The sequence below is a fragment of the Carcharhinus amblyrhynchos genome, chromosome 9 (genome assembly GCF_965287045.1).
Source record: "Carcharhinus amblyrhynchos chromosome 9, sCarAmb.v2.hapA, whole genome shotgun sequence".
NCBI classification, from domain to species: domain Eukaryota; kingdom Metazoa; phylum Chordata; class Chondrichthyes; order Carcharhiniformes; family Carcharhinidae; genus Carcharhinus; species Carcharhinus amblyrhynchos.
Window position 1 is genome coordinate 57,253,215 of NC_137332.1, and position 27,887 is coordinate 57,281,101.

A 27,887-nucleotide genomic window follows, 5' to 3' on the forward strand; every position below is an offset into this window, starting at 1 on the left:
CACTTATGGGGTATGGTCTTCGCCTGGCACTTGTGTGGTGAGAATGTTATTTGCCGGTTGTCAGCCCAAGGCTGGATATTGTCCAGGTCTTACTATATTTGCACACAAAGTGCATCATTATCTGATGAGTCGCGAATGGTACTGAACATTGTGCAAACATCCCCGCTTCTGACTTATGATGGAAGGATGGTTAGGCTTAGGACATTACCCTGAGGAACTCCTGCTGAGGCTCCTTGATGCCACCAGTGTCAAGGGCAGTCACTCTCACTTCGCCTTTACAACCCTAGTAGGAGAGCAGCCCTGACATGAAAGATCAGTGAGAACACATTTGGCAGGGAAAATTGTGGAAGACAGAATGGCAACCAAGTTCAGAGAGCAAAAGAGACGATGCTACAAAGTAAGGTAATAATGAGTGAAGAGAAACAATGGGGGCAATTCTCCCAGAGGATAGCAGGCTGGGAGACTCCAGTGGAGACTGTTTTGCAGGCTTCCCGCTGGGTGTCACGGCCTCTGTGAGTCTCAGGCAGCTGGATTTCCGACCTTGTCAGCTCCACGCCAGAAATCGGCACAGAGTTTAATAAATGTAAATCCTCATTAGTACATCTTTTAAATGTAAGTAGCATGTCGGGGACTGAAATCTCTGAGCCCGCTAGATTTATTCCCCCCCCCCCGCCCCCCCATAAGAGTGTTTCACTCCAGCAGGGATGATAATAGTTTCATTTATTTACTAGTGTCACAAGTAAGCTTAACACTGCAGTGAAGTTACTGTGAAAAATTCCTTATCACCACACTCCGGCACCTGTTCAGGTATACTGAGGGAGAATTTAGCACGGCCAATGCACCTAACCAGCATGTCTTTCAGTCTGTGGGAGGAAACTGGAGCACCTGGAAGAAACCCATGTAGACACAGGTAGACCGAGCAAACTCCTTACAGAATTTTTTGGGGAGAATCACACCCAATATGTTATTGCATTACAAGTATCTGTATCATCAGGGGTCTAGTTTCTTCCTGGAGCCGGTTTCTTCAAAAAAATGCTTGGGAACCACTGAATCAACTTACTTTAGATTAACCGTGAGGGTTGACACTGTGTGGATACCTTGGGCGTTATAGTTTTTAAAAGTATGTTTTTTTTTAAATCACTCCAGAGCTTCACCAGTGGGCCGACATTGGCTCAACATTCTGCTGCAGCTACATTAGAGACGTGTAGCTTTGACAAAAAGGTCATTTGAACTCGAAACGTCAGCTCTTTCCTCTCCTTATAGATGCTGCCAGACTTGCTGAGATTTTCCAGCACGTTCGCACTTTTTGGTTAGAGATGTGCATCCCTCTCCGGATCTGAGGGAAGCTCGTCAGCCTGAAAAAAATCTGAACTCCCTTGTTTCCTTTGCCATAACCTGCTTGCTACGTGTTTCCAGCATTTTCTGCGTTCATCTCACAACTGTAGTACCCACTGGCGAAGAACACAGCATCCAAGAGCTGAAGCGGTATTCTCATTTTCGAAGGTCAAACTGAGGAGGGGGGGAGGGATGCAACGATAACAGGGGACACAGTATGCTATATGTGCAGGGAGATCGCTCTTTGAGCCCCAGGAGGTTTCGATAAACGGTGTGAGGAGTAAGCCAGCCGCGTGGGGACAGAGATTAAACAACAGTGTCCAGTGCACCGTTACCAGGGCTCTCATTGCGGTTCGCTGCCGCCCCGCCGCCGCCGCCGCCTTACCGCGCAAGCGCGGTTCTCCGAGAGCAGGCTCAGTTCAGACACATGCGCAATGTACGCAACAAGCCAGTATCACGTCAGCGTTATATCTGGGCGCGTGGAGTCAGCACTTGCAGAGGCGGCTTGGTTTATATTCATAACCATCTCGGTTATTTACTGAGGCGAGGGCGTCCAGCAGTGCAAACGGAATATTGACTTTATCAAATATGATTTATATCGTCCGTTTTCCTCCTGGAAAGGTTAGCTTTTTTGGGGGTGGGACGCGACCCGGAGAATTTATCCCTGTGCCTGCGGTATTTAATTTCGTCTCTTTGTTGAGGCGCGAAGACGCTGGTTCCAATGACAACCTAACTTTGCGGGCTGCGCTGCGACAGTGATTGACGGGGCGACTGATCAATAAGGATCATTGTGAGCAAGCAGTACAGCCAATGGGCGGGCGGATGGGGACAGGCTCGAGCTAGTGAAGTTTGGTTGAGGCGCGGACTGAGGCAGGCGATGAATTTGTTTTAAATTTTTTTTGGACGTTAACGGTCGCCCTCTGGATCCCCGCGCGACACAGTGTTGAGGAGGGGGAGGGGAGAGGATCGAGCTGGTGCTGGCGGATCGATCGCGCGCGACTGAGGAGCGACTGCCCACGAGGAAATGAGCCCGAAAGCTGGCTGGGTTATGGTATGGCCACGTAGCACGCTTCCTTCGCCCCCCCCCCCCCCGCTTTTTTTAAGGAAAAAAAAATAACTTGACGGGGTAACTGGGAAGAATTTGACCGCTTCTCCCTCCTTTGTTCAGTCCTTGCCCCTCCGCTGACCGGATTCAGTGTCGACCAGCAAAGGCTAAATGGGGGAAAGCTGATGTCGCACATGGCATCGCGTGTATAATGGGGACGGTGAAATGTGGAGCCGCCGTCTGCTGTCTGGCCCGCGTCGCGGATCCCATTCTAGCCGCCAGGGCGGTTATTACACACCTAGCGTTAGGGGAGGGTTTTGTTTTATTGAGGTTGGGGGTGTGGGGTACTCAGTGGGAGAAGTAAAAGCGAATGGAAGGCTGCCGGCTGGGACCCTTGCAGTCGATGGAGGCAGGCAAGCGTGATCCCAGGCTTGTGGTTAAACTGGCGGGAGGTGGACGTGAGCCCCAGGGTTTTGGTGGAGGAGGGGGGAAGCGCAGGCTGCGAATCCCGACTAAGTTTAGAAGGTGATGGATCAGAGACTATGAACCGATATGAAAATCTGTAATGAAATAGTAAGCTGCCCTTCTAAAAAAAAATAAATTTGGATGTTGGAAATCTGAAACCTGGCAATACTTCAGGTTTGGCAGCATCTTGGGAGGGGTTAACATTTCAAGTTGCTGACCTTTCCTCAGAACTGTCGGTTAGACTGGGTTAGGGCTAGTATGGAGGAGGAAGCGAGCACCATAAATCCTGAGGTTTGAATTGACGCAGATGAAAACATTAGGATCTGGCTTTCGGCTTTGGATAGCAACTTGCGCTCGCTTGGGATTTTTGCGGGTGGGTGCGGCTGCAGAAAGTTGTGTCCAAACTTTCGTGGGGGGAGTTAACATTCCGGTTTCTTGAATGAGGAGTAAGAATAATGGAGCTTGTTTTCATCGTATCACATCCTATTTGCTCGAAATATTTTGTTCTGCAATATTTTTAATAGAAAACAATATTTTAATCTATTTATAACCAGTGCTACAATTTTCTAATGACTAACATCCAGATGTTCCATGTGATCCTTAATTTCTGTCTTCTCTGTAAAGTAACAAAAATTTTCAGCAAGCCAGAAAATTAGCAAGCACATTTGTTCAGAAAGTCATCTGAATTTCAGTGGAAGGATTGTTGCCAAATTTGTAATTTATTTTAGCATCAATTCGCAGTTTCTATGAATTCCACAATCTGCTGAGACAAGGGAACATTTCTTGAAATAGTGAGCATCACTAAGTGGCTCATGAACATGTCCAACAGGTCATGAACCATTACTAGATGTTTTCCAGTATCTGTGTCGTGTTTTTATACTGTCTGTATTTGTGCCTTAAATTGAAAATAATTAATCAATACTGGAATTTTAATTTTATAGTTTTGGGGGGCTGCTCCTTTTAATTTGTCCTTAAGTTAATTTGAGTTTGTTTACTTTTTTGGTATGTAAAAGAGCTACCCCATGTAGAAGCTCTTCCTTCATACTGAAGTGGTTGTCTTTTATAAAAGATTGGCTGAGTGGCACAAGGAACTATGGTAACACTGTGTGTATGTGTATATATATTATATGTATATATAAAATATGGCATTAAAAAGAGATCTAACTAATAAACAGTTTTAATCTTCCTCTTTGGATCTTCCACTGCTTCCATATGAAGGTGTAAGCAAGGAACCCCTTAAGTTATAAAGCACAAGATAGAATTATAGAAATTTTTAGCACTGAGAACAGTTATTTGTTCTATCGTGCTTGCATTGGAGCTACATTTACACTACAACTATTTAGTTTCCCCAAACCATTAATTCTTTAAATCTGTTAGCCTGGTTCTTTTGAACCCTGCCTTATGCACCTGTAACTTCTTTTCTTCTTAAGCTGCTATGATCCTAGTTTTGATTTTTTTTTCCCATCGTGATCTTGTATTTTGTTGCAGGATTATCTCCATATTAGAATATTCAGAGTTGTGCGCAGAATTACAGTAATGCTTTTTACAGATTAATCATATCTATCTTGTGTAAAATATACTTTATTTAAACTTTGAATCATATAGAGTCCCTACAGTACAGAAGGTGGCCATCCAGCCCATTGAGCCTGTACTGACAACAATCCCATCCAGGCCATATCGCCATAACTGTACATCTTTAACCTGCTAATCCCCCTGAAACTATAGGACAATTTTTAGCGTGGCCAGTCAACCTAGCCCACATATCTATGGATTGTGGGAGGAAACCCCCCACAGACACAGGGAGAACGTACAAACTCCACACAGTCATCCAAGGCTGCAGTTGAACCCGTGTCCCTGATGCTGTGAAGCACTGCTTTCCACCATGCTGCCCTCCTGGGCATATTTCCAGATTTTTTTTTAAAAGAATACATTAAGAATTTGAATGCCACAAACTTGAGTAAATTCTAAGAAAAATGTCTGATTCAGTAGAAATAACGCTATTCAAAGATAAACTATATCTCCTCTTTGTCAGGATGTCTCTATCCCATTTTAGAAACACTTTTTGTTGTCTATGGAGTTCTGCATCTAATACATGTACGTAAGATAGATGATTTCAAATTTTTTTCCTGAAAGATGGAGAGGAATAGCATTCACCAATTCACTTCTTGCAATCTCCAGTCCGCATGTTTATACAATCTAAATTCCTTTTCTGGTTTTTTAACTCTTCCATCCCAGAATTCACTTTCTTCCTTTAGGTTTTCCCTATTTCCCTCCATTTTATGTTCAAATTGCTTTTACTGCGTTTTATAACCCTGATCTGCTGATGACTCCTGTACTCTTCCTTGCATTTTTTTTTCTTGTCTCCTTAGCAAGGTTTGATATTTTTATTTATCCTTTTTATGGGATGTGGGCATCGCTGATTATGCCAGCATTTGTTGCTCAACCATAGCTGCCCTTGAGAAGGTGGTAGTGAACTGCTGCCATTGTGAGTATGCAGGTCTCTTCTATGACCACATGCAAATTGTTTACATGTGAAAGGAGATCAAGAAGTCTTGCTCACCTGAGCAAATTAGCTTAGTGCCTAAATTTGCTAACTGCCTATTCCCTCATACTCTGTCTTGGTCCTATTAACCAGCCTGATTTTAAGTGCTTTACCTTTTGTGTGGACATAGCTCTTCTGGATAATCTTAAAAATCCAATTATGCCACATCCATTGTTTACATGTTAACTGATAATCTTGTGAGTATTTTGACTCTTATGACTCACTGTATCATCTTGATTATTACTAAGTGCTCCTGTTGGGAGTCTGACTAGCTTCTGTTTTGAATGTTTATTGCCTCCCTGTCAATACTTTTACTTTTGAGCATATATGTGAACAAACATTCTGAATTGTTCTTTCTGAATTGAGCCTTTTTCTTGATGCACTAAATGGCACCAGGCACTCTTCTCAAATTCCTCATGAAGTGGCTTGACTAAAATTCTCAAGCTAGACCAACACCATTGAAATTCTAATTTATCAATGTTAGTTTTGCTTTTATCTCCTCAGCTTAATGTCTCACGTGTTATTAGGAGCATTTTTTTAAATGACTGAAACTTGTTCTGGTTGATCTTAGCCTTTGTATTCCTATAACTATTTTAATTAGTATTTTTATTGGATTCCCGCCACTTCAACAGAGCTGCATTTATACAGCACCTTTTAATAAGATCCCAAGTATTTCACAAGTGTATTAGTGTAATAAAAATGTCCCCAAGCTGCGTAAAGACATATTATGGCACATTATCAAAAGCTGGTCTGAGGTGGCTTTTAAGAAAAATGTAAAGGGGGTTAGAAAAAAGGTTTAGATGGAAATTAAAGCTTTAGGGTCTTCTTGGCTGAAGACATAGCCGTTATTGGTAAAATGATTAAGTAAGAAGTCTCACGACACCAGGTTAAAATCCAACACGTTTATTAGGTAGTAAATGCCACTAGCTTTTGGTGTTTGCCCCTTCGTTCTGATCACAAACAGAGCATTTATGTGCTCTGGCATTTAATACCAAATAAACCTGTTGGACTTTAACCTGGTGTTGTAAGACTTCTTACTGTGTTTACCCCAGTCCAACACTGGCATCTCTACATCAAAATGATTAAGAACAGGGGAAGTGCGACTGGCCTGAATTGGAGGAGCAGGTGTGAGAGTAGTGGGGCTAGAGGTATTCTGTGTGATCTAGTTGAATTGTACCATCAATGTTTGTTGCCTGTGTTGACACATTTATTCTTTTCATGTTGCTTTTATTTGTTCATTCAGATAAACCCACATCATTAAGCTTTGGCCCCCTATGGCTCCAGGATGTTATTGCTAACTAAATACAAAACCGTGTTTACTTATCTTTTAACTTGAATCCTTCTAATTTATAAGTGACTCTACACCTTGTGTACTGGAACTTGAGCTGAAAATCTTCATATTAGCCTGAGAGCAGGTTGCTTGATCTTTTGAAATGGGATGTATGATTAGTTTAAAAATAAAACAGACATTTAGGTAATATCTCTGTCGGGTAGGCCATGTTGTAGTGGCGCCTTAGGACATGTTTGTTTTGTCATTTGTATTTGTGGCATCCTTGAAAGTAAAAGAACATCCATTGAGCTATGCAGTAATTTTTGTTTTGGAGATCTGACCAATGTTTTCTTCATTGATGAGCACATAGCTTGCTGCCATAAAGTGTAGGTTTTTTTCTAATTATGGTTAACATAAATAGTTAGATGTATCTGCTTAATTCTTTGGCTACTTTGAAACATTTGGTAAATATTTACCATAATTTGCCTTGTGTTGGTAGGTCCATTGGTGTACAGAAGCTTTGATGCAATGTTTTTGTTTGCCTAATCATAAGAAATGAGCAACAGCTCAACAATGAATGAGACTGTTAGCCAAGATAAAACACCAAACCAAAAGGCATCTGAGGAATAGAAGCAAGATTGAAACTTTCTTGTGAGAACTGCAAATTAAGTTTTAGGTTAATCTAAATTGTTTATGTAGGGTAACCATTCCCTTTTTTCCTGCTGAAATTTTAAAGTTACAGTCCATATTACGTTGAAAATCCAAAAACTGCAGATGCTATTAATCAAAGCCAAAATATTGGTAACTCTCAGCCACCAGGCAGCATTTGTTGGGATTAAAAGAAATATTTTCAAGTTGCATATTCTGATGAATGGTCATATAAACATTCAAGTGGACTTTCTGGTATACATCTAATTACTTGCTTTGAGTACAGAGTATTTCTAGTGTGGCCATTTTGAACCCATCAGCAAACTAATAGACCAGTGTCTCCAAACTTTTCAGTACGAGGGCCACATTGTATATTTTACACATTTTCGCAGGCCAAAGAAAAAAATTAGTCTTATAATTTGAATGAATAAAATTTAGTTGCTGCGGGGCGGATGTGGCCCGTGGGCCATAGTTTGGAGATCCCTGTAGTAGACTATTATTTTATACCACCAACCTGGGAAACCAGGTCTAACAGCTTTATCAGGAGACTGCTCAAAAATAGCTTCAGACTTTTTGGCGTACTTGTGCTTCACCTGCTCAGTTCATTTGGGAATTATACAAACTTGGGTATCACATTTTTACATATAATTAGAGTCACTGGCCAGACCAGTTTTGAAAAATGGCTCGTCTTGAGAGATTATTTGATATGGCAGCAGTATTATTTGTATTGGGAAGGATCAAGGCTACTGTTGAGACTAAACTGTCCTTTTGCTGGTGAGCTGTCTTTCTGCTTAAAATTATCAAGTTTTGAATGTGATGTTGCTGCTGCTTCTGACTTAGTGACAAATGTAAGTAATTTTAAAGCCACACACACACACACACACACACACACACACACGAGGTAAGTGCTGAAAAGCAGGTGGTTGGAGAAACCCCAGCTCTTTTTGCTCTGCTTCTAAATCTTGAATTTGTATACAATTGTATCTGTAATTTTTGCCACAGCAGCTCAGTTAAGTTTATGGACCAGAAGTGTGGGTAGAATCTTCTGCTGTGCAAGTTTTTCAGTGAAGTGGAATACAGTGCTCTTGCCAAGCACTTTATTTTTTGTCATTAGAATTGAACAGGTTGGCTCTATACTCATTGGAGTTTAGAAACATGAGAGGGGATCTTAACTAAAACGTAAGATCCTGCAAGGGCTTAAGAGAGTGAACTTTAAATGTTCCTCCTTGCAAGATAAATATAGGGGTTATGGAGTGGCGGGGGGAGCAGTGTGGTATTGAGAATATATCTAAAGCCAATCAACAAATGCTGCGGGCATCAAATTTAATGCAGAACTGGAGAGAAGCAAATGGTGGCACTTTGGTTAGCACTGCTGCCTCATAGCGCCAGGGTCCCAGGTTCAGTTCTGGCCCCACACAGTCTGTGTGGAGTTTGCACATGTCTGCTTGGGTTTCCTCCAAGTGTGTGGTTTCCCCCCACAGTCCAAAGGTGTGCAGACTAGGTTGATGTGGCCTTGCTAAATTAACCCTGGGTGTCAGGGGATCAGCAGGCTAAATGAGGGTTACAGTAATAGGGCCTGCATGGGATTGTGGTCGGTATGGACTTGGGCTGAATGGCCTCCTGTACTGTAGGGATTCTATGATTGGAGAAACGTTGGCGATATGAGGGGGAAAGAACAGCATGTGTGGTAGATACTACTAACTCACCGGTGTTTTTTATAACAATTCTGTAATTTTCCTCCAGGATAATATGCAAGAACATCACAGTCGAAATACATGTCTATAGCCTTGGTGTATTTTGGGACTCCTTTTTCATTGGCTACAAGCCTGAATTTTTGTCAACACCATTTGAGGCTTATTGTTACTGGACTCGTCATTACCTGCCTACATTGCCAGTGTCTTCAGAATTTGCGTGAAAACTGGATCGAGAGTGCCCAAAAACTCAAGTGCCTTCACGTTTTGAAATTTTATTTCAGTTTTTTTGAAATACAGCAGTATTAAGTAAGTATCATGTGTAGCATGTCATGTTCCTGTATGCACAAAATGTGCTTGTGATATCAAAGTTCATAGTGAAAATGATGCAATTGAAATGCCTTTAATACTTTCACATTTATAATTGATGTAACCATTGTACAGTTAATATCAGTTAACTGATATTAATTATACAAAGTTTTTTGAAGGTGAAGAACTTAAGTCCTCCAGTCTTCTAGAACTTTCCTCGAGAGCGGAATAAGTATTTAAGTCTACAGTGCAAAATTAGTACTTTTTTGACCTGTTTAATTTATCAACATAAATATGAAATTTCACGATGTTTCTGATTTTGGTACTGTTTTTCTGTTACATTCAAGTCCTTTTTCACCTAGAGCTGAAATTGAATATCCATTTTTAAAGCACTGCTTTTGATCTCGACATGAAATAAGTGCTTGATTTGTGACAAGTATATATTCTATAAAATTTAAAAAAATCATTGTTTTTGTATATAAAAACTTGATCTATTAGGCATACAGATTTTTCAAGTTTGCTACTAAAGGAAAGTTTAAATTTTTTAATTTGGAAGATGGGATCATTTGAAAACCCAACTTGTAGCAGATAGCTACATTCAGATAAAGTGTATTATGTCTTTGTATTTAAACCATCAATAATTGACAATGGTTCTAAATGTCCAAAAGTAGACTATAGAGAGTACATAGTTATGGAAGACTTATTGTAGAAGTGGTCATTGTCACTCACTGTCAGATTGAATTTCAGATTCTGTTATAAATTTGTATGGATGCTTCACTCTCAACTTTTAAAAGGTTGAGGAATTATATTAGAATTTACCTTCAAATTCAACATCTAATCTTGCAATATTAATGTTTGATTGAAAAACTATAGAATTTTTTTTGATGTAGTGACTATATCTGGATTTTATTTTTGTGGACTTCTAAAGATATTTGATAACATTTCTTGTAAGAGATTGTTAGCTCAAGTTGAAGCTTATGGAATGGAAAGCAAATTGTTGACCTGGCTTGGAAATTCGTTGACTGGCAGGAAATTGAGAGTGGGAAAAATAGGTTGTGAATGTCTTGCAAATGTCTGTGGTGCAGCCTCAACTATTCAGCATATTTATTAATGTTTTAGACAATGGGATAGAAAGTGACATTTTCTGATGACATGAAGATGAGTAGGATTGGAAGCAGTGTAGATGGAAGCTCAAAATCTGTTAATTTAAATGACATTTTTATTAACCAAAGATATTAAGGGATGTGGAGTAAATGCAGACATTTGGAAATGGATTTCAGCTCAACCATAATCTGGTTGGATGTTGGAACAGGCTTAAGGGACTAAATGGTCTCCTTTCTTCCTTCCTATGTTCCTAATACATTGCACAATAACTTGTACAAATGAGTATTTTCATTCGTTTGAGAATTTGATATTGTGAAGCAGAAATTATTTCTTACATAAGAAGATAAGAAATAGGAGCAGGAGTAGGCCATCTAGCCCTTCAAGCCTGCCCTGCCATTCAGTAAGATCATGGCTGATCTGAAGTGAATCAGTTCCACTTTCCTGCTTTCTCCCCATAACCCTTAATTCCCCTGTCTATCAGAAACCTATCCACCCATGACTTAAATATATTCAGCGAGGTAGCCTCCACCACTTCAACGGGCAGAGAATTCCAGAGATTCACCAGAGTGAAGAAGTTCCTCCTCAACTCTGATCTGAACTGCCCCCCCACCCCCACTTGAGGCTGTGCCCTCTAGTCCTGCTATCCTTTCTAAACGGTATATTGCAATATATTATGTCTTTTAACTCTACTGAGGTAAGAGGTTCTCATTTAAAACTTAACAGTCGAATTGTGGAACCTGTTGACCAATATGTTGAAATTATGCTGATGCTCTGGAAGAACATTGTACACCATGGTTTTCCCCACGATACTCAAATAATTGGCTTGTTACATGACTAAGGTGCCAGAACATCCTTATTTGGCCATGAATGCATATAGTTCTAATTTTATTTTGTAACTGATATACTGCAGTGCAAATTGTGATTGGACTGAATGTGCATCTCAATAAACTACATGTTAAAACAAGTTGATTTTACATTTATTTTAGCAGGTTCCTTTGCCCACAAAGGAAGAAAATGATTCCTAACGGATATTTAGTTTTTGAAGATGAGAATTTCATTGAATCATCTGTGGCCAAACTCAATGCTCTGCGTAAAAGTGGGCAATTCTGTGATGTCAAACTCCAGGTATTCATATATTTCTGAATCTTAAATTTTAAATAATTTATATATTTTGTAGATGGACCCAACTATGTTTTGTAAACGAATGGTACATGTATAATGCATCTAACAAAATTAGAATTCCCTGTTGTAGTCTAAATTTAGTACTGACTTTTCTCCCTATCATTTTTCTTAGCTTTTCCGAACAATGGATTGGCCCCTTGTTTTGGTGTGATTCCATAGATGCCCTCTAGGTACCTCAGTTCTTGTCTGAAATCTAGACCCTTGAGTTTAGCGAGATTGCCAAGACAGGATCAGGCAATGTCCTCATGCATTGGACAGTGGTTAAAATTTTCCTCACCCCAACTTGAGGACAATTTGTGTATGGACAGTTGTTGAGACAGATGATGTTGAAGATCAAACCTGAATTTTTTTTTGATCTGTAGTTGGAGGGGTAGGAAGAGGGGGGGGTCTTCATTTTTGAAGTCAAAGTAGATCATTCTGTTTGCTGATGGGATGGGGTTGCAGTTTGGGGAATTGGCCTATGGTACCTCATGAATTTGTAGTTGTAAAAATCAAATGTTCATAACCATTTTTGCACTATTGAATGGGATGACTTTGAAATCATGAACTTTTTTTTCATTTAATTTAAGGTTTGTGGACATGAGATGCTTGCTCACAGAGCTGTTCTTGCTTGCTGCAGTCCTTATCTATTTGAAATTTTCAACAATGATAGTGATCCCCATGGGTTTTCGCATGTGAAATTTGATGACTTGAACCCAGCTGCAGTTGAAATCTTGATGAACTATGCCTACACTGCACAGTAAGTGGGGTCAATGAAATTACATTTGAGTTACTTATGGTAATAATGTACTAACAAGTACTTGGTTCACCTTTTTAAAAAAAAGACACTCGGAAGAGCTCTATACTTAAATGCAAACCTGGCTCCAAGAATAAAATGAAAAAGTATGAAAGTGGGTTTTTTTTCTGCAACATGAAAGTGATTAGAATTATTATTATTATTTGCACTCTTGAGAAACCCTGATCTGCTAGATTCTCACAAGATTGCTCTGTTTTGCAGCGAAGTAACTAGCCACCAATTGACATTAGAAATTGTTGCTGTTTAGGCCTTATCTCGATTTTAGTCATCTAGTTAGTAACTGAGCCAAATTGAGGATTTTTTTCTCTTCGTAATTTATGCAATTTCATATGTAACCACTTTTTTGAGTGAGTCCTTTGTTTTGCTTAATTCACTGTGTACAAGAAACAGTAACTAGTGATTAGGTTTTTAGTATGGAATCATCCACTTGCATGTATATCTAAGCTGAGTTTGTCTTTTCTCCTGCATTGGCACCAAATTGCTGTTTTGGTACAAAATTTGTCTTCCATTTCCAAAAAAAAAACATTTTCGTATGCAATCCCTTTTAAAACACTTGTTTTCTTCCCCTGCCCATATTCATCTTACTGTTAGTCATTGACACTTCTCAGATGTTTCTAGGTTTTTTTTAAACTCCTTTTTGGTCAAGTTGGATGAGCGATCCTATTTTTATTATATCCAGGATGAATGTATGTTTGTGGACTGAGTGGATGAATTGTTTTTAAAAAAAAATTTGTTTACTTTTCAGGCTTAAAGCAGACAAAGAACTGGTAAAAGATGTATATTCGGCTGCCAAAAAACTGAAGATGGATCGAGTGAGACAGGTGTGTCTGTGCATAAATGGTATTCTGCCAGATTATTTTGTGGGGAATGTTATTTGTGGCTTTGCTAATAAGGAACTGCCTACAGTATTGCAAACTTCACTTTCATCAATTCATTTCCCCTGAAAATAGTTCAACACAGCTACAGTTTCGTTTGACATTTTTGAAATTGGATTCAGTCCATCTTCCTCCATCGCTGGTTGACTGAAAATATCTTGATTTGTCACTAAATCACCCTAGATGTAACTGGTGTTTGGAGATGATCAGTCACATTGATATCTGTAGTGAGAAACCAACAGTTTACTAAAAGAGTATTGTGGCTGCACTGAAGCAAGGAGTATTGTTTTGATGTATACATAAAAGCTCTGCAAAGTAATTACCTTGGAATTGGGAGTAGATAAAAGATGTCTGTTTTCGTATTAAATTAATCTCATACTCTGAAGCTTCACTGCACCTGCTGAGAAGGTAAACTAATGCAAGAATACCAGCTCAGTATTTACATTGTTCCTGACTTCAGTGTGCTTAGCGGTTAGATTAACTTATGAAATTTTTCAAATATACTGATTTTTAATACATACCAATAACACCTTTTATGTTGAGATAGTAATGATGTAAGTGTTTTTGTGTGCAGCTCTAAATGTATTTGTATCCATTGTTTTTTTTTAATTCCCATGGTTTTTGCTTCATATGTTGCAGTAATTTGTTTTTGGTGCCTCCTTGCTTTTATTATCATTGCCCTCTCACCCCATTGAATTATTAGAATAGTTAAAGTACTAACTTGTTCTGATGTATCTATTAGGTTTGTGGTGATTATATACTATCCAGGATGGATGTCCAAAACTGTATTTCTTATCGAAGCTTTGCCAGCCAGATGGGAGACACTCGCCTGTTGAGTCAGATTGACAGTTGTATTCAGGAAAACTTGTTGGAGATTTCAGAACAAGATGAATTTCTAAAACTTCCACGGTTAAAGGTAAACAAAGTAGAAATTGAGCACATTTATTGGTCTAATGTGCTCACAGTCCTTTTACATTTGGATTAGTTGAACTTGCTACATCATCTATTCAAGCACAGTTTATAATTGTTGCTTATGTTTTCTACTGAATTATCTTAATGCTGGGTAAAATATTCTTTATAGCTACAATACTTGGAATTTTGTTCTGCAAACATGCTAATTTCATGTGTGAGTGCTTAAAACTTCGACACTATTTTTACTGAATCTACTTCTTTTCAGTTGGAGGTGATATTGGAGGAAAATGTTTCCTTGCCAAGTAATGGTAAAGTTTACACAAAGGTAATCAACTGGGTGCAACGTAGTGTCTGGGAGAATGGAAAAAACCTGGAAGAACTGATGGAAGAGGTTAGTAAAATAAAAAAACAAGTGATTTTCGTGGAGGTTTGCATCTATTACAGAGTGATAAACTGTGATCCTAAAGATTTAAATTTTGCTGTAGGTGCCCCTAAGCTGAGAAAGTGGGGGTGTGAAGGTGAGCAGTATAAATTGTTAGTCTTTTTTTTCCCCTGCCCTGTGCCTTATTTGTGAAAAACTTTTGTCTTGAAGCATTTGTTTTGCAGTGTAGAGAAAAAAAAAGCTTTAGAGAAAGGGAGAAAAGGTACTTTGTGTTTAATTGCTTCCTTCCACAGCTAATCCATGTGAGTAAGTACAATATTCTAATTTCTGTCCCTCCCAATTGATTTTTATTTCCTTAGGTTTAATCTAACAAAAGTAGGATACTTCAAGCCTGAAGAAAATGGAAGATGCTGCGAGGGTAGTGACTCATAAGGAAGCAGCGGCCTTTCCCTAAAGTCTGCAGAATTTTGCTTTGGGCAAGAGTTGATTTAATGGTGTTTGCTCCTTTGCAGGATTATTAAGGTTACTTCCATTAATATGTTATGACACTGTGTGGCAGAATCTGACTAAACTTGCTTATTGCTGTTGGGATGGTTTTGTGGTGGTAAACCTTTTAGCTTATTGGAGAAACAGAAACCATTCTGTAAAGAGCAGAAAGCAGGCTTAAATAAAATAGCAGTTAAGGTGACTGAGAATCTTTACTTGGGTAAGTCTCTGTTTTCTAATTGCAGTTCTTCATTGCAAAGGCTGTGAAGTGTATTCATCTAGATGACTTAAACAGTTATTCAGAGATCATATCCATGTGATTAGTTGAGCACTTTGGGGAAATCCTTGCATCTAATTTGCAGTCAGTTACATGGAAAGGTCAATTGGCTCAACATTGCCACTCCGTGAGCCACCTTCCACCTTGCTTCATTTCAAACTATCAATATTATCCACCTATTCCTTTCTCTCGTGTACTTATGCTGCCTCTTGCATAATATGCTGTAAAATCCTGGTTATTTACACTGTGCTCTCTTGCACTCCATTCCAAATCTAGTTCCAGGACCACAAATTCTTGGGTATGGTCACCACCATCTAGAAATGGTGGTTATGGAAAAAACTGGAAGCGTTCATTTAAAGCAGCATAGTTTCTTCGGTTAAAGCACAGAACTACTTTTTATAGATTTAAAACTAACTCAAATTGAGCATCTCGTCACTGTTAAAACCATCAGAGGTTCTACTCAGTTCTGTATATGTTGCCCATGCTTCTGTATAATTGTACTGCACTTCAATATTTTTGCTTTAAAGGAAAAGTCCCTTCCCAGTTAATGTTTATCTCTCTTTATGCACAAATAAAATCAAATTCCTAATGGATTGGCAAGCAGAACTTCTATTTTTTTTCCTTTCTAGAAAAATGAACTGTCACGTAATGAGAGTTTATAGATAGGCAGTTTAAGTGTTCTTGCTGTACTATAACTAAATATCAGTTGAGGGACAAGCTGGAGTTGATGCCATCATTGAGTGATGAGCTGTGTTTGAAGAAACAACTATTTTTCTTGTGTTTTTGGTGCATGCTCCTGTCTAATTGCAGGCAGAACTGAATATACATAGACCAATAGGTGTGATGTGTGACTGAGTCTTGGCAAAAAGAGTAACTGGATGTAAATATTTTTCATCTGTGGCAATTTGTGCAGATTAATGTTGGCTTTTTTTGACTGAATTCTACTGGCATTGCTCGTTAAATAGAGGATAAAGAGTTGCCTGAGTAGGTACATGTTTGGAGTTCATTTTCAAGTAATCAAGTAGTTTGGAGGGGATGGGAATGTTTCATTTGTGATTTTTCTAATCAAGCTAGGTATTATCTAAAGAGTTGTACTGATTGATTCTAGCCACGTTATTACCATAATATTCCAATGTATGTCAGCACAATAATTCAGAAGTAGTGCAGCTGTCAAGATTTCTCCATCTAGTAGTATTCCAGATGAGAAATATTGTTTTTCTTGAACTTCTCTAATTCTCCAATCTAAAATTTAGAAGCTGGCTCAGATTTAAATATTGTACTTTTCTAGGAGTATTTCCAGCCACTGCCCTTGTGGAACAATCCTTTTTAATGTTCAAGTTCTAAAAGTTTCAGGTTAAATGAGGTGGTCCTTTGCACCCTAGATTGCAAATTGGTGTGGCAGCGGTTTGACTTTTTTGAAGTTGGTTTGGTGCAAGAAAATTTCTCTTTCACTCTAAGAATGGCTAGTCTTTTATAACCTGCAGGCTACAAATCTGATCCCTGGAAGAAGAGATACAAACAAAAAATACCCAGTGAAAATATTTGTTCATCTTCAAAGATCAAATAATTATAATTTGTGTATGATATACAAGGAAATGGTTGTCTTCAAATCATGATTTTTGTTCTGCAATGCCTGATTTTTTTTGCACAATTCTTTCTAGCAACATCAGTGAAATCCTCTGGCGTGTGAAAGAACCTTCCTGCCTCATTTTTTGTCATTGGATTCCAATGCCTCAGGTATCCAAAGCAGCTGTGTGTACAAAGAACCAATCATCCATTTACTTAGAATGACTTTCTACCACCATGCAAATGACTTAATTTTCTGTCAGCCAACCGCACTCCTCTTCAAGAAAGCCGAGATCTTCCAGCATTAAGGGACTAAAAATAACCAAGAGCTTTTGTGAACTAACTTGTTGCTATGGAAACAGTAGCCACATGGGTATTTGTTGCTGTTTTGCAGGTTCAAACCTTGTACTACTCTGCTGATCACAAACTGCTTGATGGGAACGTACTAGAGGGACAGGCTGAAGTGTTTGGCATTGATGATGACCACATTCAGTTTGTGCAGGTACTGACTATTAAAGGGTGCACATAAAAATTAGTTGGGATGGTACGTTCAGTTCCCACTAATTAAACAAGCACAGAATTCTCATTTTGCTTGTATAGCCAATGCAATACACAGTTGTTGAGCTGTTTGTCTTGCATTGTGTATATTAAGCTGAAGAACTTGGGATTTAGTGGTTGGGTTAAGATACTACAAAGATGTGACTAGATGTATATAGAATCCCTGTATTCGAGGTATTTACTCACCCAAGCCATGCATACTTCGAAAGAAAGGAAGGAGGGGCAAGTAACCTGTCAAGCTTTGGCAAGAGTGCTTTTAGAATTGTCTGAGATGTATACTGATTAATTTGGAGAGGTGCTAAGCCTTCAATTAGCACCATCTGGATTGGATGATTTGTAGAGTCCCAACTCGGAATAAATCTTTGTGCGGTGATACAGTAGAGATTGATAAGTGTATAAACTGCAAATAATGCTATTTGCTCACATGCTTGCATCAACTGGCTAGATTTGTCTGAATCTTGGACTGATACTTGGGGTACTTAGTTGTGGTACTAGTGTTGATTTAGCACCATTCACATCCATTTGCTTAACACACATTGGCAAAATTGTTCATTAGTTGGCGGCCCTTCAATAAAAATGGGTTTGAGGGAAGTGAATAAGAAGCTGTTTTGGAACTTGGGAGTTGATGGCAGTCAGATTTTTTTTATGATGCAGTAACTTGGGCATCAGTCATGAATAAGGTGAAGGTAGAAGGTGATTGCAGGTGCAGCCTAGCTAGGTTTTCTAGCTGCCCATTTGATTTTACAGAAGAAATCTCCGCGGGAGAACAGCCACCGGCAGATACATTGCAGCTCCTCTGGAAATCTGCCTACTCAAGTGCAAACAAACAAAGATGAGTGGAAAATCATTGCTTCAGAAAAAACATCATGTAAGTGATACAATTACAGCAATCATACATGAGAAGACTTGTGTTGACCAGTTTTAAGGCAGAAGAAATTAATTTTTTGCTCAAAGTGCACTTTTCTGCTCTTAATTTCTCTAAAATGTGTTGTACATCTAGCTGAGGGGGTGGGATGAAGTAAATATCAGGAATTTGGCTTCCTGATCCAACCTATCCTTTAACGGTGAGGTTTGATTGACCATAATTGGAATCAAGGCTTGGATTGCATTTGTGTACATAAATAGTTAATCATTCGTTAATGAATCATTGCTTTGCTCTCCAGGCACCACATATCTCTGTTTGGCTGTCTTGAATGGTGTGCTGTGTGTCATCTTTCTTCATGGTCGCAATAGTCCCCACAGTTCACCTGTCACCACTCCATGTCTAATCAAGAGTATAAGTTTTGAGATTCAGGCTGAAGATGAAGATGATAAACTCTTGCCTCCTATGCAATATGCACGTTCTGGTTTAGGAACAGCAGAACTGAATGGCAAACTCATTGTTGCTGGTGAGTCCAAATTAAAGTATTCAAAAATTCTGCTCTATACTTTTTGTGTGTCTGGTGGGGGCAGGGAGAGGGGGCCCCCTTTCTCTTTGTTCACATTCATAAAGTGGTAGTTTTGCTGGATTGTCAGTGATATTTTGGTATCCCTTACTCACGTGGTTAGTCTTTTTTTTATATTTGAGTGTAAAATCAGTCATGTCATACCTAGCACCAAGAAACATAGGTGTAGTTGTTGGTGACCAATCCTCTCTACCCAGGACACCGCAGATGTTCTTCAATCATTTTCCTAGGTCCAGTTGCTGACCTTTCCTCCAACCTAAGGTAAAAGCTACACATAACTGAAACAGGTCTGTGCCCACATGTAGCAAGACCCAGTGTTCCAATTTCGGATGATAAGTAGCAAGTAATGTTCATGCTGCCCGATACAACCTAAGGAGATCCATCAAAGGTGGCAAAAGACAGTACCGTCCCAGGCTAGTCACACAGACCCCCACCAACCAAGGCAAAGTCTGCAAGACATAACCAGCTACAAGATGAAGGCATGTAAAATCACTGGCTCCAACGCAACCCTCCCCGATGAGCTCAGTGCATTCTATGTCCATTTGGAGCAGGAGGTCAGCAAGAGCATGCCCTCCATCCTGGAAGCCTTAGATGAACCTGTATCTGGAGTCACCATTGCAGATGTCAGAGCACGTTAACCCACAGAAAGCATCAGGCCCAAGTGGGGTGCCTGTTCGAGCACTCCAATTCTGTGCGGATCAACTGGTGGGGGTATTCACAGACATCTTCAACCTCTCTTTGCAATAATCTGAGGTCTCTTATCTGCTTTAAGAAGACAACCATCATCCCAGTATCAAAGAAAAACCAAGCGGCATGCCTCAATGATTGTCGGCCAGTAACGCTGACGTCCATCATTATGAAGTACTTCAAAAGGCTAGTCATGGCACAAATTAATTCCAGACTACCTGGATCTGCAAGTTTGCCTACTGCTGCGACACGTCCACAAAAACGCCATCTCCTTGGCCCTGTATTCAACTGTGGAACACCTAGATAACAAAGACATCTATGTCAAATTCTCTTTATTGACTACAGCTCAGCCTTCAACACCACCATTATTCCCATGAAGCACCTCTCCAAATTCCATGGTATGAGCCTTGGCTCTTCCCTCTGAACTTCCTAACTCGCAGACCACAATCAGTAAGGCTAGGCAACAATACCTCCTCCATGATCATCCTCAAAATTGGTGCCCTACACAGCTGTGTTTTCAGCCCCCCATTGTAATCCTTGTATAACCATGATTGGCCAAATCCCCTTCCGATTCGATTTTTCAAGTTTGCTGACAATGCCACCATGGTGGGACAGATCTCAAACTGACGAGACAGAGTACAGGAATGAAATAGAGAATCTGGTGAACTAATGCAGCGACAGTGAGCGAGAGATTAATGTAAACAAAATGATGGAGATTGTCATCAATTTCAGGAAACATAGAGGAGAACATGCCCCTGTCTACATCAACGGGGATGAAGTAGAAGGGATCGAGAGCTTCGTTTTTGGGTGTTCAAATCACCACCAACCTGTCCTGCCCGCCCCCCAAATGCTGACACTATAGTTAAGGAAGCCCACCAACACCTCTACTTCTTCAGAAGACTAAGGAAAGTTGGAATGTCAGCTAGGATTCACCAACTTCTACAGATGCACCATAGAAAGCATTATTTTTGGTTGTACCATAGCTTGATATGGTTCCTGCTCTGCCCAAGACTGCAGGAAACTACAAAAGATCGTGAATGTAGCCCAATCTATCACGCAAACCAGCCTCCCATCCATCCGTTGACTCTGTCTACACTTCCCACTGCCTTGGCAAAGCAGCCAGCATAATTAAGGACTTCACACACTCAACATTCTCTGTTCCACTTTCTGTCAAGAAAAAGATACAAAAGTCAGGTCACATACCAGCCAACTCAAGAACAGCTTCCTTACTGTGGTCAGACTTTTGAATGGACGTATCTTGCATTAAGTTGATCTTTCTCAGCTGTGGAAGACTTGCAGCCCAACCATTATTTTATAAATTGAGTTTGTGTCTTTATATGCCCAGTTTGTGAACAGAACTCCCACTTACCTGATGAAAGGGCAGCACTCTGAAAGCTAGTGGCTTTTGGTACCAAATTAACGTGTTGGACTTTAACCTGGTGTTGTGAGACTTCAAACTTGGAGATGGCAGAGGCTATAAACAAAAGTTCTGTACCTGGCTTCACAGTAGAAGACACAAAGCATCTTGAATAGTAGGAAATCAAGAAACAAAAAGGAGGGAACAACTTGCTCATGACCACTAGAGGAAACTGTATTGAGAAAATTAACAAATCAAAGGCTAACAAGTCCCCCAGGCCTGATGACCTGCATTCTCAAGTCTTGAAGGCAGTAGTTGGAGAGATGGTGCATAATTTTCTCAAATTTTTTAGATTCTGGAACGGTCTCAATAGTTTGGAATCCGTACCAAAACTGTTACAAAAGGAAAGAGACAAAGCAGGAAACATTACTGGCCTGCCATCTGCCATTGATAAATATGCTAATATCCAGTATTAAGGAGGTAGTGACGATCAGGCAGTGTCAACTTGGATTTGTGAAAGGAAATAGTTAGACAAATTATTACAAGCAAGGTGGATAAAGGGGAACCAGTAGATACAGTGGCATAGTGGTTATCGCTACTGCCTCACAGTACCAGGGGCCCAGTTCACTCCCGGCGTCTGGTGACTGTGGAGTTTGCACATTCTCCCTGCGACTGTGTGGGTTTTCTCCAGGTGCTCTGGTTTCCTCCCATGCACCAAAGGTCTGCAGGTTAGATTGATTGGCTATGCTAAATTGCCTCTTAGTGTCAGGGATAATAGCAGTGTAAATATGTGGGGTTACAGGGATAGGGACTGGGTGTGATTGTTGTCGATGGGCTGAATGGACTCCTGTACTATAGGGTTTCTATGATTCTCGTGTATTTTTGGATTTCCAGAAGGTACTGTATTCCCCATGCTTATAAATCATTCCCAACACTACAAGCTCTAGTGACCTTTTTATATACTACCAAGGCAGTATATGAAGTTACCATACAAGAAATGGGCTTGTGTTGGGAGTGATCTTACGAGCATGGATAGATTGCCTAACTAATAAGACAAACAGGGTGGCACATTGGCATAGTGATTAGCACTGTGGCCTCATAGCACTAGGGATCCTGGTTCAATTCCCGGCTTAGGTCACTTCTGTGTGGAGTTTGCATGTTCTCCCTGTGGGTTTCCTGTGGGTATTCCGGTTTCTTCCCATAGTCCAAATTGGCTACGCTAAATTCTCCCCCAGTGTATCCGAACAGGTGCCAGAGTGTGGCGACCAGGGGATTTTGACAGTAACTTTATTACAGTGTTAAAGTCTACTTTTGACTAATAAATAAACTTTTTAAAATGGATAATTTTCAGCATGGCAAATTCTAACTAATAGCGTGCAGTGAGGACCAGTGCTGGAGCCTCGACTGCTAACAAGTATTAATGACTTGGAGGATGGGGCCTGCTGTATTATCCAAATTTGCTGCTAATGCAAAGTTAGGACAGCAAGTTGAGGGTAAAAGAATCTTGTAAAGGGAGTGGGCAAAAGTTTGGCAGATGGAAGATAATATGGGAAAATATGTTCATTTTGAGAAAAGAAAAGCAGCATATTTGAATGAAGAGAGTCTGCAGAATGCAGTGGTACAGAGAGATCTAGATGTATTTGTACATGAATCAGAATTTGCATGCAAAGCCATTAAAAAAGCAAATGAAGGGGGTGGAGTATAAAGCTAAGAAATCTTGCTCAACTGTACAGGGCATAGGTGTGACCATGCCTAGAGTATATGTATGGTTTTGGTCTCCTTAAGGTATATTTGCATTAGAATCAGGTCAGAGAAGGTTCATTAGGCTGATTCTTGGGATGAAGGGGTTGTCTTTTTCCTTAAGACAAGTTGGGCAAATGCTTACTGGAATTTTAAAAGAACGAGGTGTGATTTTGAAACATACTGGGGGGGCTTTACAAGGTAGATGCAGTGAGGGTGTTTCTCTCGTGAGGAAATTGAACTCTTCCATGCTGCTTAAGTTGGTGGTTGCTTTTTAATCACAATTTTTTTCCTTTTCAGTAAAATCAGTTCAGTCATGTTGAACAATTCTGTTCTACAGTGCAGAATCTTATTGTAGGTTGGTGTAACTTACTATGACTAATTCATTTTGCTTATTTTAGGTGGCTACAATCGTGAGGAATGTTTAAGAACGGTGGAGTGCTATGATCCTGCAACTGATGGATGGATTTTCATTGCTCCGATGACGACACCACGTGCACGGTTTCAGATGGCTGTGTTGATGGTAATTGACCAGAACAGAATCTATCATTGTCAAGAATTTCTTTAAAACCCTTCCAAGAGATTATACTCTTTTTATAAAAGCCGATAGAATAGCTGGCTTTAAGCAGTAATGTGTAGATGTGAATGTGAATCTAAATCATAACTTTGCAGATGGCGTGAAAATTTGTGGTGTGGTAAATAGTGGGGAAGGAAGCCTTAGATTACAGGACAATATAGATGGGCTGGTCAGATGGGCAAAATAGTGGCAAATGGAATTTAATGCTGAAAAGTGTGAAGTGATGCATTTTGTGGGAACTAAAAAGGCATGGGAATACACAGTGAATGGTAGGATGCTAGAAGGTACAGAGGACCAGAGAGACCTTGGGTTATATATCTAAAGATCCTGAAGGCAACAGGTGTAGTGGCACAGTGGCTAGCACTTCTGCCACCACAGTGCCAGGGACTGGGTTCGATTCCCACCTTGGGTCACTGACTGTGTGGAGTCTGCATGTTTTCCTCGTGTCTGCATGGTTTCCTCCAGGTGCTCAAGTTTCCTCCCACAGTACAAAAGATGTGCTGGTTAGTGCATTGGCCATGCTAAATTCTCCCTTAATGTACCCAAACAGATGCCAGAGTTTGGCGACTGGAGGATTTTCACAGTAAATTAATTGCGGTGTTAATGTAGGCCTACTTGTGACACTGATAAACTAGATAAGGCATATGGGATAGTTGGCTTTATATTCGAGGCAACGAATATAAGAACAGGAAGGTTGTAATGAAGCTGTTTAAGACACTTGTAAAACCACAGTGAGAGTACATTGTGCAATTCTGGTTGCCACAACATATAAAGGATGTGAATGCACTAGAGAAGGTGCAGAGAAGATTCACCAGGAAGTTGCCTGGGCTAGAATATTTCCATTCTGAACAAGGCTGGTCAGGCAGGGTTGCCTTCCTTGGAGCAGAGAAGGCTTGGGATTGTGGGGGTGGTGGGGAGGGATGGTTTACAAAATGGAGGAATATAAATGGGAAGGAAGCTTCCCCCTAATACAGGAGTCAATAACCAGGTGGCATCGATGTAAGGAAAGGGGCAGGAGATTTAGAAGGGATTTATATGTATACAAATGGATGGTCCAGTTAGGAACACATGATCGCTGCAGGCTTGGAGGATCGAAGGGCCTGTTCATGTACAGTATTTGTTCTTTGTTCTTTTGATTTAAGAATAAACTTTTTCGCCCGAGGGTGGGAATCTGGAACTCACTACTTGAAAGGGTGGTAGAGGAGGGAAACCTCAACATTTAAGAAACATTTAGATGAGCATTTGAAATGCTCTAGCATACAAATTTACAGATCAAGTGCTGGAACTTGGGGCTAGGATAGGTGCTTGATAGCTAGCTGGTGCAGACATGATGGGCCTCTTGCTGTGTAATAAAACTATGACTCGGTTATAAAAGATCTAAAATTATTGTGGAAGAGCATGGTAGACCTTTTTTTGTTCTTTCTAGCATTAGTTCTAACTTGTCTGGATTAATAGCTGTATATCTCTGTAATTCTCAGTTCCATCTTTCCGAGTTCTTAAAGTTTTTTTTGTTCTGGTGAGATTAATATGTTTTGTATCTTTTATCTTGTAGGGTCAGCTATATGTAACTGGTGGATCTAATGGCCATTCAGATGAACTTTGCTGTGGTGAGACTTATAATCCAAATACTGATGATTGGACTCCTGTCCCAGAGCTCCGAACTAATCGTTGCAATGCAGGCAAGTTCAGTAACTTAAATGAATATAATGGCTAACTTTTTGATAAGTGGTTTGTAACTGAATTCTGATTGGTTGACAGGTGTCTGTTCCCTGAATGGAAAGCTGTATATTGTTGGTGGTTCAGATCCATATGGACAGAAAGGATTGAAAAACTGTGATGCCTTTGACCCAGTTTCAAAAACCTGGACAAATTGCACTCCTCTAATTACACGTATGTTAATCCTGTAACAAATGCATAGCTTTTCCCTTGAACATTTATATAAGAGAGCATTTTGATCTAAAACAAAACATTGGGAAAGCTTGAGACTGTGTTTAATATACAAAAGCTTTAATTAATGAACAATATTAACATATTTTAGCATTCAATCCCATTACAAAAATATAGTTACTTTTACTGTACAAATATTGTTGAATATAGGTAGACATCAAGCTGCTGTATGTGAACTGGATGGTTACCTGTATGTGGCTGGAGGTGCAGAATCTTGGAACTGTCTGAACACTGTGGAGCGCTATAATCCTGAAAACAACACCTGGACTCTGGTTTCACCTATGAATATGGCTCGCCGTGGAGCAGGTGTAGCTGTCTACGATGGTAAGAGAATTTTGTTACCTGGAAATGGATATTTTTTCACCAGGTCAACATACAAATAAATACTTCAAAGGGAATGGAGGGGAGGGTAAGCATGATATTGACAAAATCAGTTAATTGTGAACTTTGATTTTGCGAATAACTTGACAGTTGAGCACAGTGCTTTCTTTTAGGGTGGCATTGTGTATGAAATTTGAGCTTTGAACTGTCATAACGAAGTAATGACTTCTTGTAGCACAAATAAGCTGCAAATTTGGTCCATACAGTAAGAAGTCTGACAAGTTCAGAACTCTTCATTTACCTGACGAAGAGGTAAATCTCGAAAGCTTGTGCGTTTACTATCAAATAAATCGGTTGGACTTAAATCTGGTGTTATCAGACTTCTTACTGTGTTAATCCCAGTCCAACGCCAGCATCTCCACAATTTGGTCCATGTCAGCACCAGCTTTGAAAATTATAGATTGTACTATTCCCCTGGCCTTTCCAAAAATATTCCTTTTCGTTTTGAAAGTTACTATGATTTGGCCATTATTTTTGAGTAGGCCATTCAATGTGAGGTGGTGGGATCATCTGGTTTCTTAGTTCAACAGTGTAAATAGCTTTTCAGCGATAGTTCACTTCACCTTTTGGCTCTCTTCACTACTCAAATTTTATGGCTGATTTGTGACCTATTTCCATATATCCACCCTTTTTGTCCTAAATTCTTGAATATCTTTTTGGTTATTAGAAACTTAGTAAACTCAGTTTTTAAAAAATAAAAACCAAAGCATCAAAACCCCTGTAATTTTGAAGATCTTAGATCTCCTCTGAGATCTTTGTAGACAAAATTCATCTCTAATCTCTCTGACCTAAACTACAATTTAAACTTCACAATGTGCTGTTATAATAAAGGGTGCCCAAAATGCGGCCTGACCAAATCTGTATGGTTTACCAACACTTCTGCTTTTGTACTATGCCCCTAAATGTAAAGGAAACCAGCACATTAAATCAACCAACTGTTACTGTTCTCTACTCTTTAGCCAACATTTGATCCACATGGACACTTCCCTGCTAGTTTTAAAATGCAAATTGCTCATTACTGGATTAATGTCTTGGTGATTGGCTACTGCTGTTCACTGTTCCTTTCCTATTATCTGTTTTGTCTAGTATTGTATTACAATTTTGCAGGAAAAATTTTCGCTGTTGGAGGTTTCGATGGAACTCGTGCACTCAGCTGCGTTGAGGCGTTTGATCCAGCCAAAAACGAGTGGAAAATGATGGGAAGCATGACATCAGCAAGGAGTAATGCTGGAGTTGCTGCAGTGAACGGGCTCCTTTATGCTGTGGGAGGCTTTGATGGCAATGAGTTTCTGAACAATGTGGAAGTATACAACCCAGAAACCAATGAATGGAGCCCATACACCAAAACAAATGTGTGAAGTTTATAAAGTTTAGCTTTTTCTTTGCAGCTTAAAGTTTAGTGATGTAATTTGTGTTGTACCTGTTATTTGGGGGAGGGGGGGGAAGAGAGAATGATTACTTGGATGTTTATGGTTGGGCTGTAGCTATCTAGAACAATTTAAAGCATGAAGTCAGGGTTTCAATGATTCCAAGAAACCTTTTTGGATTTGCTTATGATCATTACATTGAGCTGTAAATACTATTGTCCCAGGATGTAGGTGCTTGTTGTGTATTCCTAATGGGTTTTTTTTTGATTTAAGTGCAGAAAGTTTTCATTTCAAAATTTGGATAATAGGAAATATGTATTTTTAGAGCTTCCCCAGAGTTTTGTTTTGCAGCATTTGCACATTGTTTCATCATGAGGTTATCTAGTTTGAAGAAGTGCAACATAGTTACGAAATAACATGGTCAATTTGAGATGGAGGGAAGAGGCCAAGGAAACAAAGAGGCAGGATTGTCTTTCTTGCCCCATCTTTTCTTTAAAGAGCAGGAAAGGGAAGTGTTTAAACAAGTCATGGATATGCTAAACAGCCTGCCAATTAAGAATTTTTGTTTTGGATTAAATGTTTTATGATCACCTTTTTATAACAATTTTTATACTTGGATGAATATACTATATAAGAGAAACAAAATCAGATATTGTTTGGAAGCATTGAACTAAAAAGCTTATAACTAGACTTGAGGCACCAGAGTGGGACATACATAGAATTTTCCTTGAAAGAGCTTTTCATGTTTGCCTCTGCTATAACTTATTGTACTACTCTGTAAATGCTTGTTGAACTTGATGAGGGTTTTTTTGAATGCAAAGTTGTATTAGGATGCAAGTGAAGGATTGAAGAGCACCAGAGTGAGAATCAATTTTGTTACAAGCTATGTAGCTAACATTCCTTAAACAATAGATGACAGAAAAATAAATATTTGAACTCTTGA

The 27,887-nt window shown here is 39.6% G+C and overlaps 1 protein-coding gene across 5 annotated transcripts; it reads left to right on the forward strand.

The window, feature by feature from the left end:
* Nucleotides 1–1,795: 1,795 nt before the first annotated feature.
* On the forward strand, nt 1,796–27,887 carry ivns1abpa (influenza virus NS1A binding protein a). Of its 5 annotated transcripts, none has more exons than XM_080195727.1 (15): nt 1,796–1,956; nt 9,049–9,305; nt 11,396–11,534; nt 12,161–12,330; nt 13,133–13,208; nt 14,005–14,178; nt 14,440–14,565; nt 17,280–17,387; nt 18,191–18,311; nt 18,607–18,831; nt 23,074–23,195; nt 24,802–24,928; nt 25,008–25,139; nt 25,347–25,520; nt 26,685–27,887. In XM_080195727.1, exons 3-15 carry the CDS (start codon nt 11,424–11,426, stop codon nt 26,933–26,935), a joined length of 1,917 nt encoding a protein of 638 aa, XP_080051853.1. In that variant the 5' UTR covers nt 1,796–1,956; nt 9,049–9,305; nt 11,396–11,423; the 3' UTR covers nt 26,936–27,887. The 5 variants fall into 5 exon arrangements, with proteins under 5 accessions (XP_080051853.1, XP_080051857.1, XP_080051854.1 ...); XM_080195731.1 differs by having other exon boundaries at nt 11,399–11,534; XM_080195728.1 differs by lacking the exon at nt 1,796–1,956 and adding an exon at nt 2,198–2,386.